General features: G+C 40.3%; 1 protein-coding gene across 1 annotated transcript; it reads right to left on the bottom strand.

Moving 5' to 3' along the window:
* Positions 1–308: 308 nt before the first annotated feature.
* LTV1 (LTV1 ribosome biogenesis factor) lies at positions 309–19,756 on the bottom strand. Its single transcript, XM_007422905.4, has 11 exons — positions 19,603–19,756; positions 17,102–17,233; positions 16,529–16,717; positions 15,748–15,835; positions 13,437–13,581; positions 12,918–13,152; positions 12,397–12,524; positions 9,759–9,895; positions 4,538–4,590; positions 2,979–3,179; positions 309–702 (listed from the first exon to the last, which is right to left on the bottom strand). Exons 1-11 carry the CDS (start codon positions 19,603–19,605, stop codon positions 589–591), a joined length of 1,425 nt encoding a protein of 474 aa, XP_007422967.1. The 5' UTR covers positions 19,606–19,756; the 3' UTR covers positions 309–588.
* Positions 19,757–20,991: the final 1,235 nt, after the last annotated feature.

The raw sequence follows: 20,991 nt of genomic DNA, 5'->3' as shown, positions 1-20,991 counted from the left end.
ACTAAATGGATGTGTTTACACATTGCATTAAGTTTTCAGCTTTCCAGAAGAATCTGACTGGTACTGGAAGCGGTGCTGAAGTATATGGAACCTTAAGGCAGTTTCAAAGCGGTTATTAAGGAGCTGTGTCAAAAGCAGATCCCATTAATATGAAATTTTACAGATTACTGTAAAAGCCAGTTTCTCAATCTTAAACTCAACTTCTGCCATCTAAGCGCAGTAATTTTCCTTGAATCTCTCTCCTGTATACAGCAACCAAGAAGTATAAAATTGAATTAATTTTATTATAATGAAAGGTGACAGAAGAATTTGAAAAGGTGTTTTATTATCGCTGTGGAAATTTCAATTCAACTGAAGTCAATAAATATATATTATCCCTTCTGCAGTAGAAGAAATATATTACACTGATTTGATTGTTGTAGTAACCAAAAAACGTTCACATATAAGTAAACGCTGGAAATGGTTAGATATGCATTTAAGAACAACTCATTGCATTATTTTTAAACTTCTGATGTGTTAAATTAGAAGTATTTTTTCCAGTTAGCAACCAGAAGCGGCTGCAGTCCTTAACAAGAAGCAGTTCTTCCATTACGTCAGCCTGAGCCCTTGTATATTCTGTTTCAAGTTCAGCAGCTCTTTCTCTTGTCTTGTCTTCTCTTGCTTGAAGGCCAATTTGTTTGCTTTCTTTTCCACCCTGCGTTCCTAATGGACAAATGATTTGCAATATTAATATATCACTTTATGAAAATGTTCTAAAAGCAATCTGTTTAATAAGAAACCAATTCAAGTGTTCTAACATGTACTAAAATTTCCTGTATAATTCTATCTAGATCATTTCCTGAATTTTATAGGCAGCATTGCAGATACAATTTCAGCAATATCTGTCTCAGAGCTCTTGGCAGAAGAGACTTAATGCACTGAAAAGATGTCTAATTTTTCAGATGTTAATAATTCCCTTCTTATTACTTATTAAAGCAGGGCACATACATTCAGTTTTTCTTTTCACTGTTTACGTGTTTGCATTAACAGTAAACCAGGAGTTTTCTTCCACTCTGCATAGCGTGTGCCATTTAAAGAGTGGTCCATGCTCTAATTAGAACAACATGAACCCCTTTCCAAATCATTCCACCCATATCTTGCCTAAGAAGAGGGCAGCACCATAAGCCTTAGGATTTTATGTCTCCCTGGTTCTTCCTAAAGAAACATTCTCCACAAGGGACTAAGGGGGAAAAAACTCTCCACAATGAACTATTGGGTGAGGTTTAGTCTTGCAGATTTTTCCCTCAGTCCCTTGTGGAGAGGGGCTCCCCACCACAGTTACTAAGTTACAGTGGAAAGGGTGGAACTTGCTAATTGACAGTCAGAAGCCCCACCCCTCTTGATCAGGGATTCTGGGTGGTGGTGGTGGTTGTTTTTTTTTTTAAACTAACAGGTTCCACAGCCCTGTGCTAACCAAAAATGGGCTGGCTGAGTTCTCAATTACCACCACTGAACCATGTAAGACAACAATTTGTATTTTACTCACCAAGCATTATATGCACCTCCACATTTAAAAACTCAGAACAATTTATGAGAGAAGCACAAACAAACAAAAAAGGTAAAAAACAACTGTCGTCACTTCCCAAAAAAAGCCCCCAAACTATAAAAGCAGCCCATAGCCATCACCTGGGCTGATCTAAATCAGTTGGAACAGGATTATTTCTACTAGGTAAAGCAAGCCCAAATCCTCAATGGACAAAGTATTCCATAATGTGGGGACTGCCATTGAGAAGGCATGCCTGCAGGTCCTCATTCCTTTCCCTTCACAAGAGGTGGGGACCCTCAGCCATCCCTCTCAAAATGAACACACAAGATAGCCTGAATCTGAGAGGGAGAGATGGTCCTGTAAGTATAAAAGTGGCAAGCCATATAGGGCTTTATAGATTAAAACCAGCCCCTTGAATTGAACTTGGAAGCCTATCAGCAATTATTGCAGTGACTAGAACATTGGTGTAATGCTACTAAATCTCTGCTCTCTCTTAGTAACTGTGTCACTGCATTTTCAGCATCTCCCAAGTCCTTTCCAAGACCAGTCCCATGTAAAATGCACTGTTGTTGTTGTTCAGTCATTAAGTCATGTCCGACTCTTTGTGACCCCATGAACCATATCGCACCAGGCCTTCCTGTCCTTCGCTGCCTCCCTGAGTTTGCTCAGCTTGCAGCTTGAGCAGTGCTGCATATCCCCAAGTCACGAACCTGTTGCTTCAATGAGATTGCCACCTCATCTAGAGGTAACCTCAGAGCCAGATGAAACCTATCCAGTTCTGCATACCCATTTAGGAAGGAATAGAGCCATCAGAGAATGGTACTTCCAACACTCAACTCTTGCAGGTGGTCCAGAATAAAACCATAGTTGATGGTACTGAATACCAATGAGAGGCATAATAGGACTAGGTGGGTTACACTCCTATGATTCAGCAGAAATAGATAGTATCTGGGCTACAATAATTGTGGGGATTTCTCTTGTGTATGGTATCTCAGCTAAGTTGCTCTTCTCTAGTGTTACAGAGAGCAAACTAACTTAAGATGGTTTTAAAAATCCCCCTTTCTCTCTCCCATGCAAGAAAAAAAATACTAATTTATTGATAATATCCTTTAATTTTATCTTAGCCCTGTCATAGCACACCTTCTAATTAGACTCAAGTCACTTTTTCATTCACTGGGATGGTTTTATAGTAGTTGTCAAGTTCTAAGTGTGTATGAAGCCACAACCTCACTAAAGCTAATTCTGTTCAGTGCCTAAATAGGAATCCTAAAGAATCTATTTTGAGTTCCATCTTGTGAGAATGTCATATATATGCTAAACAACATTATAGTTATTTGATGCATATTTATGAGTTATAGAATAACTCATAGTTATCCCCTGCTTCAGTCAATTACATTTTAATAAAGATAATTAACTAAATACCTTTATTTTAAAAAATTAAAATAAACCTTACTTTTCGCTCTTCTTTGATAGCTTGTTTTCTAGCTTTCCGATCCTCCTTACTCTCATTCTTAGAACGTGGCTGTGTGGATACTCTTGGCAAGTCACAGTCATTAATCCTTTGCATATGCTCAGTCTGTTTAGCTGTAGGTCCTCTCTGAGGCAAAACATCTAGAGGGATTCCTGTCTTCTTAGACACTTCAATTGATTTAAGCTATAAAAAATACATAGAACTAGTGAATTTTTTAAAACAATGAGTTAAATAAATCAATGAAATCTGCAAAAGCCAAAATACTGAATCAGGTACTAAACCAAACAGAATGTTTAGGTGTCACTGGGGGAAAAAAATTAGTCCTTAGGTTAATTCATGCTTTATATGATATCTGTCTGTCTGTCTATCATAAATAAATAAATAAAATCCCCTCTTACCCTTATGGGTAGTATGTGTCTTCCTCAATCTCGGGTCCTCTACCAGAGACCCGGGAGTTGAGGGTTCTGTGCAGTATCTTAGCTGTTCCTAGCACTGCACTCTTCTGGACAGAGAGCTATGATGTTGTTCCTGGGATCTGTTGGAGCCTCTCTCCCAGCTTAGGAGTCACAACCCTGAGTGTTCCTACCACCACTGGGACCACTTTGGCCTTTACTCTCCTCTCTAGGTCCTCCTTCAGGCCCTGGCACTTCTCCAGTTTCTCATACTCCTTCTTCTTGATGTTGCTGTCACTTGGCACTGATACATCTATCACCACCGCTGTCTTCTGGTCCTTGTCTATTATCACAATGTCTGGTTGACTGGCCTGTCCATCTGGATCTGGAAGTCCCACAGGATCTTAGCCCTGTTATTCTCCACGACCTTCTGTGGAATCTCCCATCTGGACTTGGGAGGGTCTAGCCCATACACTGTGCAGATGTTCCTGTACACAATGCCAGCTACTTGGTTGTGCTGTTCAGTGTATGCTGTTCCTGCCTGCATCTTACACCCTGCCACTATGTGTTGGACTGCCTCTGCGGCCTCTCTGAACAGTCTGCACCTTGGGTCCTGTCTAGTGTGGTAAATCCCTGTTTCTATGGATCTGGTGCTTAGTGTCTGTTCTCGTGCTGCTATGATCAGTGCCTCAGTGCTCTTTTAATCCAGCCCTTTGCAGCCACTGAAATGGATTTCCCAATGTCAGCCACCTCAGCTGTCTGTTGATGGTACATCCCATACAGGGTCTTGTCTTGCCATATATATATTCATTTACTCATTCATTCCTGTTACAAGCTGGATCCTCCCTCCCCCCCCCCATCCATCCATCCATCCATCGCTGGCCAGAGCCTTTTAAATCTTAATTTATATGTATCTAGATTTTGGGGAGTGATGGCTACTAGGAAAGGATTAACTTTCCTTTTTCTGCACACACACAGACACAGACCACAAACTCTACACTATATAATTTGTAGGGCTACTGTTTTTCTTTTATTTAAAGTTTAAAATCCCTTTAGTCAAATTCTTGAATATACCTGTGATAGTTCTTTGGATCCCATTCATTGCAGTAAAAAGTCTTTAAATTGTATGTAATGGAAACTTCCACTCACCTTTTGTGGCACTTCAATAAGTTTTGGGTGATTGTATAAGTTTGAGTAAGTACCTTAAAGAGAAGACATAATACCCCAAGTTAGCTAATTAAGAAACTAACTTTTTCTCCTGAAGTTATGATTTGGAATGTTTGAAACACCCTATTAATAAACAATTATTAAATTCCACATTATATTCCAAATTATATTCCTCAAAATATCCATAAAAGTCTTTGAGGCCAATTAATGTATATGATAATTGTGTATTAAAAAAGCAAAAGCTGCCTAAAAAAAAGTAAACTTGGTCTTAGGAAAAACAGCATTATTCCTATAAAAATACAGTGGGGCAAAAAAGTATTTAGTCAGCCACCAATTGTGCAAGTTCTCCCACTTAAAGAGATGAGAGAGGCCTGTAATTTTCATCATAGGTATACCTCAACTATGAGAGACAAAATGGGGGGAAAAAACCAGAAAATCACATGGTCTGATTTTTAAAGAATTTATTTGCAAATCATGGTAGAAAATATTTGATCAATATCAAAAGTTCATCTCAATACTTTGTTATATATCCTTTGTTGGCAATGACAGAGGTCAAACGTTTTCTGTAAGTTTTCACAAGGTTTTCACACACTGTTGCTGGTATTTTGGCCCATTCCTCCATGCAGATCTCCTCTAGAGCAGTGATGTTTTGGGGCTGTCGCTGGGCAACATGGACTTTCAACTCCCTCCAAAGGTTTTCCATGGGGTTGAGATCTGGAGACTGGCTAGGCCACTCCAGGACCTTGAAATGCTTCTTATGAAGCCACTCCTTTGTTGCCCGGGCGGTGTGTTTGGGATCACTGTCATGCTGAAAGACCCAGCCACGTTTCATCTTCAATGCCCTTGCTGATGGAAGGAGGTGTTCACTCAAAATCTCACGATACATGGCCCCATTCATTCTTTCCTTTACACAGATCAGTCGTCCTGGTCCCTTTGCAGAAAAACAGCCCCAAAGCATGATGTTTCCACCCCAATGCTTCACAGTAGGTATGGTGTTCTTTGGATGCAACTCAGCATTCTCTCTCCTCCAAACACAACGAGTTGAGTTTAGACCAAAACATTCTACTTTGGTTTCATCTGACCATATGACATTCTCCCAATCCTCTTCTGGATCATCCAAATGCTCTCTAGCAAACTCCAGACAGGCCCAGACATGTACTGGCTTAAGCAGGGGGACACGTCTGGCACTGCAGGACTTGAGTCCCTGGCGGCATAGTGTGTTACTGATGTAGCCTTTGTTACTTTGGTCCCAGCTCTCTGCAGGTCATTCACTAGGTCCCCCCGTGTGGTTCTGGGATTTTTGCTCACCATTCTTGTGATCATTTTGACCCCACAGGGTGAGATCTTGCGTGGAGCCCCAGATCGAGGGAGATTATCAGTGGTCTTGTATGTCTTCCATTTTCTAATTATTGCTCCCACAGTTGATTTCTTCACACCAAGCTGCTTGCCTATTGCAGATTCAGTCTTCCCAGCCTGGTGCAGGTCTACAATTTTGTTTCTGGTGTCCTTCAACAGCTCTTTGGTCTTGGCCATAGTGGAGTTTGGAGTGTGACTGTCTGAGGTTGTGGACAGGTGTCTTTTATACTGCTAACAAGGTTGAACAGGTGCCATTACTACAGGTAACGAGTGGAGGACAGAGGAGCCTCTTAAAGAAGTAGTTACAGGTCTGTGAGAGCCAGACATCTTGCTTGTTTGTAGGTGACCAAATACTTATTTTCTACCAAATAAATTCTTTAAAAATCAGACCATGTGATTTTCTGGATTTTTTTCCCCATTTTGTCTCTCATAGTTGAGGTATACCTATGATGAAAATTACAGGCCTCTCTCATCTTTTTAAGTGGGAGAACTTGCACAATTGGTGGCTGACTAAATACTTTTTTGCCTCACTGTATACATAACTCTGCATACTGCAATTGCTGCTAAATGCCAGGTCAATCTGTAATAAAGCCTCCCTCGTTCGTGATTTGATCACAGATAAGAGGGCTGACCTGGCATGCATTACTGAGACCTGGCTCGTCTGGAAGGGGAATTCCCCTCTCGGAAATGTGCCCAGCTGGGTTTCAGGTGTGGCATCAGCCAAGACCCGAGGGTGGGGGTGTGGCGATTGTTATCTGGGACTCTCTGATGGCTTTCAGGGGTGCTGCTTTACAAGTTACCAGATGTGAGACCCTGGTCATTAAGTTGGGCTCTAAGTTGGGATTGTTAAGTTGGGATTGTTACTACTATACCATCCTCCCTGCTGTGTAGCAACCTCCCTACCTGAGCTCCTTGACTCCATCTCAGGGTTGGCAGTGGAATTCCCCAGACTTAACTCTCCAGGCTTATCCCCACCGTCTCTTATCTGATCATTCCCTAGGCAGCATCTCTCCCCATCCTCAGCCTCCTAAGGTCATTCCCACATACCATTACACCGCTTGACAACATTCCTAAGCCAATGGGACCTGTAACATGCCTCTCCTACCGGACCTGATGGGATGGGTAGATGTAACCAGGGAGAAGTGGTCCCTCAGATATCCCAGTCCCATGCCATGTAGGGCTTTAAAAATTATAACCAAAACCTTGAATTGGACCCGGAAGCAAACTGACAGCTCACGTAGCAGAGGTGTAATGTGTGCAGATCTTGAAGCACACATAGCTGCCTGCACTGCTACATTTTGCACCAGCTGAAGCTTCCAGATACTCTTCAAGGGTAGCCCCATGTAGAGTGCATTACAGTAATCCATTCAGGAGGTGACTAGGGCATGAGTAGAGCCTCCTGATCCAGGAATGGGTGAAATTGGCGCACAACACGAAGCTGTGCAAAGGCCCTCCTGGCCATGTCTGCCACCTGCCTTCGAGCAGGAGTCATGAGTTCAGAAGAACCTCTAAGCTGTGCACTGTTTCGGGCAGTGCAACCCCATCCAGCACCAAATATGGTAAATCCCCAGATACAGAAGGCCCTAAAACCCAAAGCCACTTAGTCTTGCCAAGGTTCAGCTGAAATCTGTTGTTCCCCATCCAGGCCCCATAGCCTTTAGGAACCAAGAAAGGATATCAACAGCATCACTTAGCTCACCAGGGGCAGAGATGTATAGCTGGGTATCATCAGCATACTGATGATACCTCCCCCATGGTGATGGATGATCTCACCCAGCAGTTTCACGTAGATATTAAATAGGAGTGGAGAAATTACCGAGCCCTGTGGCACCCTACGTAGAAGGGACCAACAGTGGGACTTCTTGCTCCCAATCAACACCGACTGGAACTGGCCTCAGAGAAAGGAAGAAAACCAGCACAATACAGTGCCACTGACTTCCAACCCTCGAAGCCGGTCCAGAAGGATACCATGGTTGATGGTACTGAAAGCCGAGAGGTCAAGTAGAGCAAGGATAGATGCACTGCTTCCATCCTGCTCCTGCCAGAGGTCATCCAAAAGCGCAACCAATGCCATTTTGTCCCATATCTGGGCCTGAATCCTGACTGAAAGGGGTCCAGATAATCTGCTTCATCCAGGATCCTCTGAAGCTGTTGCATGACCACTTTCTCTACAACCTTCCCTAACAAGGTTGGACACTGGACAAAAGTTGTTCTTTATGGTGGGATCCAGCGATGACTTTTTGAGGAGGGGACAAACCAACAACCTCCTCTTTCAAGGATGAATTCACCACCACCAGAACCCACCCACATGTCATCTTAGTCAGTGAGGTGGGCATGGATCTAAAGAGCAAGCGGCCAAACTCACAGTCATAAGGACCCTGCCCACTTCCTCAGGTCCAACAGGTTCAAATCGTTCCCAGATAACAGGGCAAGACTGCACCCCAGGCATCTCCACAGGACCTGTAAAAATGCTACTGTCCAACTGAGAGCAAATCTGAACCATTTTGTCCGACAGGTGCTCTGCCAATTCTTCGGCATGGCCCTGAAGGTGAACCTCAGGACTTCCACTACCCAGGAGAGCCCTGGTCACTCTAAATAGGGCTGTTGGTTGGCTATCTGCAGACACAATAAGAGCAGAGAAGTACTGGTGCTTTGCTGCCCTTACTGCCAGAAGGTAGACTTTAATGGCAGCTCTCACCCGTGTTCAGTCGAGTTCACTCCCCACTGAACTCCAGCAGAACTCCAGATGTCTCTTAACCCGTTTCATCTCTCTCAACTCTTCCATGAACCACAGAAGGTGACCAGATCCATGGGCTGGGAGAGGTTGCATGGGTGTGATTTGGTCCAAAGCCTCAGGTACCCTCTTATTCCAAGTGATGATCAGAGCCTTGGCCAGGCCGTGCAGCACACCTTCAGGAACAACCCCCACCTCCCTCTGGAACCCTTCTGGGACCATCAGTTGTTGGGGGCAGACTGATCTAATAGGTCCAGCCTCCCTGCAGTGGGAGGCGTTGCCAGAGAATCTCATGGTTACCAGGATATGATCTGACCATGACAGAGGAGCCACAGAGAACTCCCCCAATTCCAGATTACTTTGCCACTGCTGTGACAAGAAAACCAGATCAGGTGTGTGACCACTGTCCCATGTCAGGCACTGGGTGACCTGGGATAGGCCCATGGTTGTCATGGTGGCCATGAACTCCTGTAATGGTATGTAGGAATGACCTTGGGAGAATGGGCCAAGAGACACTGCCTAGGGAACAATCAGATAAGAGAGGGCATAGCCTGCAGCTGCGTAATGGGAAGAGGAAGAGACTCTGAAAGGAACCTCCCTAACTTCTCAGGCGGTAAAAGAGACAGCAGGAGATTTCTACTATCAGACTTGCAAGATTCTGTCAATGTAGCCTTACAACAAAGTAGAATTAGCTCATCTGGCCATGTTTCCTGTCTGGTCTACCTGGGATTGCTGATAGGCAGGACCTAGGAAGAAAGCCTTTTCTGCCACAGCCCCTGCCCTTTGGAACATCACTCTTCCTAAGGTGAGGTTGGCCCCAACCCTGTTGGCCTTCCGGAAGGCCCTTAAAACATGGATTTGTCAACTAACTTGGGGATCCCATGGTAGAGTGAAGCCTGTTAGATGGTTGTATGAGAGTTAATGGAATACACTCTCTGTATGTTTTCCTGCCATTTTGTTTTTTATTTGTTTTTATCTTGTTTTTATTTTAATTTAAATTGGTTATTTTAATGGTTTTTATATATTCTTGATTATTATTATTATGTATGCCGCCCAGAGTTACTATGTGAGATGGCCAGCTATACAAATGTGATTAAATGAATAAATACTCACTTAAAATGGATTCACAATCCCATTTTTCTTTGGGTTCTTCAATAATTAAAGTTACCATCTCTTCACTCTCATCTTCTTCCTCATTCAAGAATAACTCTGGTTCTTTCTTGGCTTCAATACCATCAAGTTTCACACAACTTTTAGAGAAAATGAGAGATATATAAGTCAGACAAATAAATTAAAATCTTTTTAAAGACCTGCCATTTTAAAAACCTGCCAACCTTTCTCACTTAAATCAGTATTATTTAGACTAGCTATATACATTTATCTACTATTGCAGAATTAGTAGATGAACATCTTCTGAAAGATGTGATTTGGAATAGTGGTGTCCTTTAACTAGATTTAAATTGTATCCAAAGCAACAATGTCCCAATGCAAGCAAAGGCCACTGATTTGCCCCAATACAGGTAGTCCTCAACTTATAGCCATTCATTAAATGACTGAAGTTACAACAGCACTGAAAAAAATGACTTACAACCAGTCCTCACACTTATGACCATCTCAGTGTCCCCCTGGTCAAAATTCAGGTGCTTGGCAACTGGCATGTATTTACAACAATTGCAGTATCCTGGGGTCATGTGATTGCCATTTGCAACCTTCCCAAGGGGCTTCCAACAAGCAAAGTCAATGGGGGAAGCTGGATTTGCTTAACGACCACGTGATTTGCTTAACAACCATGATGATTTGCTTAATGACCACGGCAAAAACAATTGTAAAATCAGGCACAATTCACTTAACAACCACATTGCTTAGCAATGGAAGTTCTAGTCCCCATTGTGGTCGTAAGTCGAGGGCTACCTGTATGCTTGTACTCTTTTACTCTCTCTCTGTGTGCCTTCAAGTCAGTGTTGACTCCTAGTGACTGCCTGGACAAACCCCTGCAATTTTCTTGGCAAGATTTCAGAAGTGGTTTGCCATTGCCTGCTTCCTAGGGCTGAGAGTGAGTGACTGGCCCAAGGTCACCCAGCTGGCTTTGTGCCTAAGGAAGGACTAGAAATCGTCTCTTGTTTCTAGTCTGATGCCTTAACTACAACACCAAACTGGTTCTCTTTTACTCTATTCATTTACTCTTTTATTTATTCATTTATTCTATGGAGAGTAATTAATGATTGGGGAATTCTCTGTAACAAAATAGGATAAGGCACAACAAATTACAGAAAGGCAGTAAATTATATATCTTTGAATGCATAAATACTTTTCACTAGAGCAATGCTGCCACTGGATACAACATTACAAGCTTCTGTAGTACCAACAATTACCTTGGCTTTACAAACCTAAGCTTACATAACACTATGTAGCATTTCACTTTAACATTGTTAATGGTTTATTTAGTTGTCAGAACTTTGTCCGTATCACACTTTTTTTTAGCAAAAAGATCCACTTTACTATCTTGGGTTTTGGTTTTTGATTTTTTTTTTAAAATAAAAGGAACAGAATGAGCAGTAAAATTCAGGATAATGTAATGCTATTTGAGGAATTAGTTATTTTAAGAAAGAATTCAACTGACAATTGACTTGAAATCGGAAATACTGGAAAGAAAACTGACATGTCTCAAAATACAAATGTAAGTCCCATTCAAGTCATAAACATCCTACTAATTTTTAAGCTGACTGGAATGATGTAGCACATTTCACGCAGGATTTCCCTCAACTTCTGAGATACCACTTCTAAATATACATATTTGCAGCTTGATTCTCTAGCATAACTCCCATATTCTTCTTATATGGGGAGGTGAAAAGATGTGCTTTGCAACAGCAAATTAGGTACCTGTTGAACACTGCAATTTAACAATAGGACTTGTAAAGTAGGGGACATGATTACCTTATCTTGAAACAGATTTCTCCTTTTCCTTCAATAAGATACATGACAATGTGACATCACCAATGCAATTGCCTCTTCTGTATGTAACATAGGATATTTCATAACTGGATTTACCAAGCACTGAGTTAGAGAAGGGTAAGTCTAAAAATGGGGGCAACTTGTGCTAAATTGAGAAGGGGGACGAAGTGGTTTGGTACTACCGGAAGCCACTATGTCTCATTTGGACAATACAGCAACTTTAAAACAAACCATGGCTTGGGGGCACAGGAAGAGGAACCAGAAGGCACATTTACGGATAAACTAGATACATTGGGTTAACACATTACTGTTAACATCAGTAATCAACAGAGATATAACCTAAGTCTTAACCAGGTTCTGTCCCCCAAATGTGCCACAACCATACTGAATTATTAAAGAAATATATTCATTTTTATCACCAAATGTATTAGGATTTTACTGAATTCGTTAGAGATGAATGCAAAATGAAATCAGTAATTAAGAGGATTCCCTCCTCTTAGCATTAACAGAAAAAAGTGACACTCATGCCACCTATGTAGATCATCTCTTTCACCATCTTGCCCCACATCTACAGAAGGAAGAGAGGCTTGTCAGATGCCTGCACTACTGTTTTGGCATCAGGCAACTTACTTCCTAAAATTAGACTTTTTAAGGACTTAGATTAACAGTTAATTATGCTTCAAGCCACTGTTTTAATATTAGTGATATGATTAGCATTTTACCTGTAAACTACTCATTTTTGAAGAGGTACACAGAATTTCCTAAGAAGCATACTACCCAGTAAGAACTCTTTACATACTCTTTTGCTTTCTCCCTGAAGTAGTCATTCAAAACCTCCTGTAATCGAGTACTGTCATTTTGAATGAAACCTTCTAATTCGGCATTATCTAGTGGACCAATTTCATCATCATCAAATTGTTCGAAGAACTAAACATGAAAAAAAAATCATAATATTCAGTCAATTGAAAGTACATACTGAATGTAAATACAATAGCAAATTTAAATCACACAGAAAAATATCTGAGAACAATTATTTTACATTTCCCCCCTTTATATAAGAAGCAACATTTTCCACTGACGAAAAAGCTCATGTAACATAAAGTTATTGTTAGCCCAGTGATTTAGACAAGAAATAAGAATAAGTCATAGCATTAGATGTTATAAAATTCCTTAAAATTCTTATTATTTAGTAGTAGTGGGAAAAACATTAATAAAGCAATCATTTATATATATGGTATGTTAAGAGATCAAAATTAAAATTAAGTAATATTTTCCCAGTATATCTTAATAATTACAATAACCATTGTTAGTTTATTTCACCTTCTCAAATCTTTCATCCAGAAGTGTTAGTTGTTCATTTCTTCTCATTACTAAAGAGGTCATGGAATACTCTGTGAAACGGCTCTTGGTTTCTTCTTCCATGAAGAGAAATTCTTTCATCTTCCCTTTAAAATCACTGTCATCTGACAAAGGACCTTCAGAATCATATTCATCATCATTCTGAAAATCTTCCTCCTCCTCCATATCTTCCCATGCATCTTCATCTTCAGATTCCCTGTGAACAGCATATACATTAATTGGCTTCCTTAGATTTACATTTACTTTACTAATATGCTGATTATTAGTTCATGATTTTTCATGTACTACAGTGTAGCTAAGGATGAAATAGTAATTGATCAAGACCTGAAAAAGTTATATACAAATGAGTTTAAATGTAGTCCATTCTAATGTCCCTGCTCTTAGTGGAATAATTCTGATTCACCAAGTACTGGAATTCCCTCCCCATTAGAAAAACTGAATAAGATAATAAACATATAGTAATGTTTGCCATTCCATTACCAAGAGACTTCTTTCTCCAGTTCTAGGCTCCCAGGTTTATTAGCTCTTAACATGAAGTCATCTTCAAGCAGATTATCTGGATTGTCAAAATCAAAGTCGTCATCAAGTGCTGCGACAATGTCAGGATCAAGGTCCGGTCTAGGCCCTATTGTTAGATAAAAGATTATGTTAAAAAGCAGTTTTGACAGCATTAAGCCATTTCTCAGAACTGTCAGTTTGCCCTGAACACAAGTTCTCCAAACAGAAAAAAATAATTCACTACAACAGCAATTAGTTAGAAAACTACCTTCTCCTGTTACCCTCAGATCAAACCTAAGAAGTTTTCAGAAGTGTTTTAAGACCAGATTGAACAGAATGGTTTTCAGGGCCTAAATTAATTAAATGGTATACTGTGCTTATGAGGGAGGAGTGAGCTCCAATCTGCTTTTGTTAACCATCTGTAGTGAATGTAGTCTCTTTTCCAGTCATCACGCTTACCCATTCCCAACGCACTTCCCTCAGGCAGGCTTCAGGCTCAGAGAGAATACAAATCCTTCAAATGAGGTATCATATTTAGTTACATACGTAATCAGATGCCCCTGCCCTTCTCATTGCTGGAAATAGAACAAGGGCTTGATCATACTAAAATTAAGTGAGAAATCTGGAGTGGCTGGAAAAAGCTGGTGTGGAGACTTCCATCTCCCCACAGCCTCTAAGGAAGGCTTGAAAACCCCAAGAAACTGCAACTCCAGGAGCCCTGAAGCAAAGAATAACAGGTAAATTATCTAGCCAGGAATATTACACTAGGTTGGATTTGTGTTCTGTGTGGTGCTAAGTCTAATTTTCTACACTTCTCTGTACATGCTAGTGAATTCTGTGTAATTTCAACATTTATACTCTTCAAGCTGAGCATGAAGCTATTACCTGTAATTTTCCTATGATCTATAAGTTAAAATCTGTTCAGCATCTCTTTTGAGATTCTGCCAGAGAACTTTCTATTTGCAGCAGACCATACTCTGCATTTTTTTGTGTAAATTTATTTTGAGTTGCCAGCTATATTACCATGATTTGACCATTTCTATAATTTAGCATTACCAGTCTAGAGTATTTGCATTTTAATATTTAAAGTTAAAAAGGGGTTTTACATTTTTTCTTTAAATAAAGCTAATTTTGTTTATCTCTGGTTCGACTGATCTATCTCCCAAGGAGGTAAGGAAGGGTTGAATCATTTAATCACACAGTTCTAAACCAACTGTCCAGGAGGTTGTTTTTGCTTTTTCAATTTTTAACTCTCAGAAAGGCAGCACAGGTTGTGAGAGCTGTATCATACATTGGTATCATGGCGTGGATGCCAGATGAGGCATTCCTGGAAGATATAGGGTGGCAATGGGAACTAACAAGTCACTATTTCAAATTATGGGGCAGGGATAGAGTGTGAAGATCCAAAGGAGTTCTGAGAGAGGAAGTTTGCACAGCACAGGTTGCAGACATAATTTAAAGGAACAACAACAATCACATTTTTTCCTTCTGGCACATTTGCCCAATTTTATCCAGTGCAAGTTAAATACCTAGGAATGTAACAAAAAAGAGTAACATTCTAAGCCATGTATGTAAGAGCAACAACTAATCTGGAAAAAAAAAAAGGAACTCCTAACAGAATGCCTCTCTTCACATATTATTTTAGCCATCAATTTCTTTTCCAGTTTTCATTGTTTTTGTCTGATGCGCTAGTTCTGCTGAAGGAAGGAATCAACCTGAACCCAAAGGAAGCATATAATGGATTGCTAGGCCTGTGCACAGCTTTGAAAATATGTTTCCTTTTGATAAATCTCCTCTTCAAAGCTGCTTTGTGAAGCAATGCAGCTTTCCTACTTCTAGAAATGAGGTGGCTGCTTTGCTTTGTCTCCTTAGGCCATAGCCACCTAAGATGCTTCCGCAATGCACTTTGCACGTGCCCTCTTTCAAAGCTTCTAGTCAGCAACTGGAAGCACCAGATGATGATTCTGTTCATATGCTATGTTAGTGCAGAACCCTATTCCAGCAATTAGAACTGCTGCACTGAGCTTTTAGGAGAACGGTGTTGTCTTCTTGCCTTGATGAAGATAATGTGTTGCCTCTGTGGCACAAGGCATCCCATCAGGGCAAACAACAGCTACCTTATACACCCTTGTAATTTATCCCCTATTACAGATTTGGACAGTAACAGAATTCTGCAACCACATATACCTCACTAATGATATGAAAGACAGATTAAGCCTGTATTAAGGAAAAAGCTTCATTTTACACATCAAGATATAAATGCACATAAAAGATTGTACTGCAAATATAGTACCTGGAACAGGAGCAGCTTTATTTAATAGCCCCACATCTTCTTCAAATTCTGATGCAAACACTGAGGAGGGGAGATTAATGGTGGGTGCCTAAAGAACGAAGAACATGTAGCATTTTCTTTAAAAATGTTCAAGAGACCAAATGTCCTGAACTGAGTTTCTAGCATATACTGTTCATTTGATACTGGTCTCAATCTTTTGAAATCTGAGAATCAGCATATGTACTTTTCCCCGTTCTTTACAGCTGAATTTGTAAGAAACTATTTTATTGTACAAGCATTTCTGGAACATGTTAACAAACAAGGGTATCCAAGGTCCCATTAACAAGCAAGCCTAATTTATCACCAGTTTTTCAAATGGACAAATAATTCTTTAAAAACCCCAAACTATACTAACAGTTGTTACAATGTGAGAAAATATGCTAAATGTAGCTTGATTCAATAACGTGAACCTCATCCACCACTATATAATCTATCAACTGATTACTGTTGGTAACAATTTTTCATTACATGATACATAGTGTAGATCCGTTCATCTCAATATAAATTTTTGGAATGCTGTCAAAATTTTATTAGCACCACTAATGAATCAAAATGAGGTAGCTTTTTAGGTCCATCATAAAAGAATTCAGAGTCAATTTGTGATTGAGAAGGTACATGACAACAAAAAACATTGTTTAGAAATTTAAACTCTGACTTCAAAAATTACCACTAGTTTGATTTGAACATACATACGATAAATATAGCAAATACCACCACAGCAGCCAAGAACATCTTTACTTACTGGAATGTGTTGAATTTCCTCTTCTACCCCACCTTCTGTAGATATTACAATCCTGCCTTGATTTGGTAAGCTTGATGGAACAAGTTCAGAAGATCCAGAAGCTTCCTTCAAATGTTGCAAGTAGTCATAATCATCATCAAAGAATACTCCATATTTCCGCTGTTCTTCTCTTCTTTTTTCATCATCCCCCTAGAAGTTTTGGGGGAGAAGGAAATTACTGAATTTAGCTAATGTTGCTTTCAAACATAAAGCAAAAGATACTGTATTTTTTTTAAAAAGGCACTATGATAAAAGCAGATCTTTCCAGAAAAAAACACATGATGGTTCCAATTACTTTCTATGCATTTTTGTAGTAACGTTGATGCTCAAAGAGAATTCAGAATTCTTCTGCTAGGAAGAACATATGAAGAGTCCTGCCATGTTTTCTGCAGCATCCTGTTTCCCACAATGGCCAGCTCAAGTGCCTTCAGAAAGCTGATAGGCAGAATATGATGACAATAGCCCTTCCCCATCCTTTCACATGAATTGCTTTTCTTCAAGCTGCTTTTCTTCAACACTATCATTTCTTATTACCTTTAATGCAGGCAACAGAACTCTCTGGGGTGCGCTGTCATCAGCGGTCAAAGGGTCCTTCTGACTTCTGTGCACTAAATGAAATGTTACAGCTTTTTTCTTTTCTATGAAAGGTTTCTTCCGTCTGTGGGGCTACAAAAGAAGAGACAGTTATCTGAAAATGGCACAAAACTGATAAAGTTTTCTACTTATCTAAATAAATAAATAAAGTTCCTAAGGAACATAACTGTCAAAAAAGTAATCACTTCATGTCAGGATTTTCTTTCTCATGGGAAAGGATTCATCCCGTTATCTTTACAACAATAACAAATAATATTTTGGCTATAGAGATCATGTGAAAAACACCTGTTATTGTGTGTTGCGTATTGTGCTATTTACTGCCACCTAGTGGCGTTTGTATGCTAGGTACCCAATGGGGGTGGCATAGAGCTATAATACAAGGAGAGGAAAATATTCAGCCTCTCTGAGTAGTTGTTCGTTGTTTTAGTGTTAGCCACTATGTAAGTTTTACGAGCTATGTAGTTGTAACAAATTACCAAGTAGTGTACCTCTTCTCTAAGAGTTTGTAGCTAGAGATTTTGTTAAGCTTGTGTTGCTAATAAGTCTTGGATGCTACAATATAATGGGAAGATGTGTTTTTCTTTATATTTTTTATGATATTTGCATTTTATGGAGTTTTTGCATTTTTATCAATAAACACCAGTTAGTATATATTTTTTGACTGGATTTCTTTGGGAAACAAGAAATGGACATTGCATTGTGAATAGCTGTTGATGTGTTTGCTTTTATGGCTAATATTTTCCGGGAGTTTTTGCTGCGCTCTGCACAAACAGGGGTGTTTGTGATTATCACTCTGCACGACACTTCACTGCCCAGAGGCACATAGTCCAAGCTGGGCAGCCATATAGACTGTGTGTGTGTATGTGTGTGTGTGTGTATGTATATATATATATATATATTCTTTATCTAGTTAACTGATGCATACTAAATATTTAGAATTCTTTTAGCTTTTTAAAATTTGTCAGGTTTTAACAGATTGATCTGAATTTTGTTGGGATGGTTTGTGTGTTTCTAGGGTTGTCCAGAACACAAAGTAGTTTGTGATGTTTCAGATATGTAATGGCACAGATATGTTTGGATCACCCCATTGCAGAGAATTTCCACACTGAATGTTTTTCTCATTGATACTTTTATTGTTATCTCTTGTAGGAGATCCTGATGGCTTCTCAAGTTACTTGACTTTATATATCACATACTACCAAAATATCTCTTCAGTTTATAATAAAAGGCATAAAACCAAATCAAAGCCAAAATTGTAAAAATAGATATTAATGATAATTAAAATTAAAATAAGAGGCCTTCCCAAAAAGATCTGTTGGAAGGCCTTCCTAAAAAGCAAACAATGAAGTTAGATTCCACAACTCCAATGAACTTGAGTATAGAGAAGACTGAACTTCAAGTTGCCAAGGGACAAGCCTTCAGCAGAGCAGATGAACTATCTTACATGATCTCAGAGTATGGGGAGGGGGCAGTAGAAATGATAACGAAGGCATTTTCTCAGTTAACCCAAACCCAAACCATTTGGATATTAAAAGTAATAATAAATAATTTATATCTCATCAAGAAACAAATCAGCAGCCAGGACAATGCCTTCAGCATAAGAATTTAACTATTTATATCTTTAAGGACTCCACCTTAGCAACATTTAGGAAAGTAAGGTGAACATACACTTCCAAGTGTCACATTTGCTCCAATCTTCATGAAAGAAGACAGGCAACTTCAAAGAAGTTGATATAGTCATGATTACTTTTTCCTATACAGGTCCCATATCACGTGCAATTTGCAATTAACTTTACCAGTCTCCTGTAAACAGATAGGTTTTTCAGTGTTGCTATGTGAAGCCATAAAATATGTGTAGCATCCAGAACGTGTCACCACTTGGATATCTGTGGGAGGCTTCCTGCTGGCAAAATCCTATTCACCTGCTCATGCATCCACCATTTCATTTATTACAAGTTTTCAAATGGCAAGCTGTTCTTGATTCCATACCATTTTCATTAACTACCCATTCAGCAGAGTCTAACAGCTGCATCTTTAAATTAGCTGTGGTTTCCAAGCAATGCAGCCCCAGATACAATGCTTGCATGGCATTACGTGAAATTATGCGCTGGTGCCTGAATGTGCTGGTGCCTCTATAAGAATTTCGCTGGATTTCACCCATCCCGAAAAGTCCCCTGAAAGCTACAGCAAGTTCACAAATGTTATGCCACGTGAGAGGTGATAGGAGGAGGAATTCCCTGACATTTCTCTCCATTTCTTTCCCAAGGTTATGTCTGTTTATCTTCCACATCTACTTCTTGGTTTTGTTTTTTAAATTTAAGACTCAAGCTAGCTTAGTTTGGTCCCCATCTTCCTCCATAAAAGGGTCGGAGAACTGACAACTGCAGTCCAAGGCTACCAGCCTGGTCGCGCCTGAACTCCTGTCTTCACGAGCCACTTACCATGGTGCGAGCTCTCCGACACGTATAACCGTCACGCGCCGAAGGGTTTACGAAAGTCGCGAGCGAGTTCCCAAACAGACAACTCCACACCTGACAGGCCCTACTGCTTCACGTCCTTCCGGCTCCGGAAAAGGATCGGTTTTCCCAAGCCGCCGCTCTTATTTCCCGATCTCGTTGGTGCAATTACGCCATCTTGGAATATACCAACTGATGTTGAAAAAGGGGGGCAAGCAAATAAATTGGCTGACTACATTTCCAGCAGCGCTAGAAGTATCGCCAAGCGAGAAATGAGTACAATTTTGCTTTTCATACAAGAATAATGACTTCATCCTGGGAAGGGTCCCAACAAAACAACAAGCCTCATCAATGCGCTCTCCCTTTCCCAGCGGAAGTGTTGATAGAAAATAAAAAGAGCTAAGGGCTAGAGCGGCATAGTCAGAAGTTCCACAGAGATCTTACAGGCTCAGAGTGATAACGCTCTATAGGGAAAAAAAAAATCTTTAGTAGACCGGCAATGCCCATAAAGATGAGGCGGCGTCATTTTTATCACGTGATCTTTTGTGGATTACAGCGTGTCTGCAGTAGTCTGAGTGACTTTGGTTTACTTTCCTTTGGAAGGTGGTTTATTTAAAAAAAAAATACCGAGAGTGTCAAGTAAAATTAAAACACATTCCTATCTGAATGGGGCTCCACTCCCTTGTCAAGAGTTTGGGGCCCAGCACTGACTTGGTCTGCCATACAACGCTGGTGTCAAGGAGGGCCTCCCTTCGGCTGGCTTAGCCGGAGCCGTTGGAGGAAAGAGACGGGCTTCCGAAGCTTACGAAACGTGGCTTCAAGGCTAGGTCTTTGTACTGTGTTGTTCACGGAGAGGCCTGTGAAGATGATCCAGAAATTAGCTGGCTCAGAATATGGCAGTGCGGATGGTGAGTGGTGCCTCTGAAAGCCCCGTATTATCTCACACGCTGAAACAGAGTTACCCGGGGCTAGTGGGCTGGTTTCTTGAGCCAAATGCAAGGGGCTCCTGGTGGAGTTTAAAACCGTACAGTTTTAGGCCCGCTTATCTGCCCGAATACCTACTTCTGTACTGTCCTTCCACCCTCTCATATCAACAGGCACCTTTTCTGGACACATTTAATGTCAGTAATAGTTTGCTTTTTCCAACGGGAGGGCAAACTGGAAAATAAACTCCTACTGGAGTTTACTAGTTTAGGGGGCTTACAACTGTTATTTATCAAGGACTTTTAATGTCATACTTGTTTTGATATTTTATTGGTTGTGTCTTAAAAAAATAACTCTTATTGCTGTTTGCATAGATTATTATGGCTCCACCGGAAGATATGTGGAGGACAATATATCAAGACACAAGAGCAGCCATGTAGGACTAAAGCA

This window comes from Python bivittatus, unplaced genomic scaffold (assembly GCF_059951505.1).
Source record: "Python bivittatus isolate LINGU-HERP-01145 unplaced genomic scaffold, Pbiv_v1 ctg000020_np1212, whole genome shotgun sequence".
Taxonomy (NCBI): Eukaryota; Metazoa; Chordata; class Lepidosauria; order Squamata; family Pythonidae; genus Python; species Python bivittatus.
This window is presented reverse-complemented; position numbering and strand designations above follow the sequence as displayed.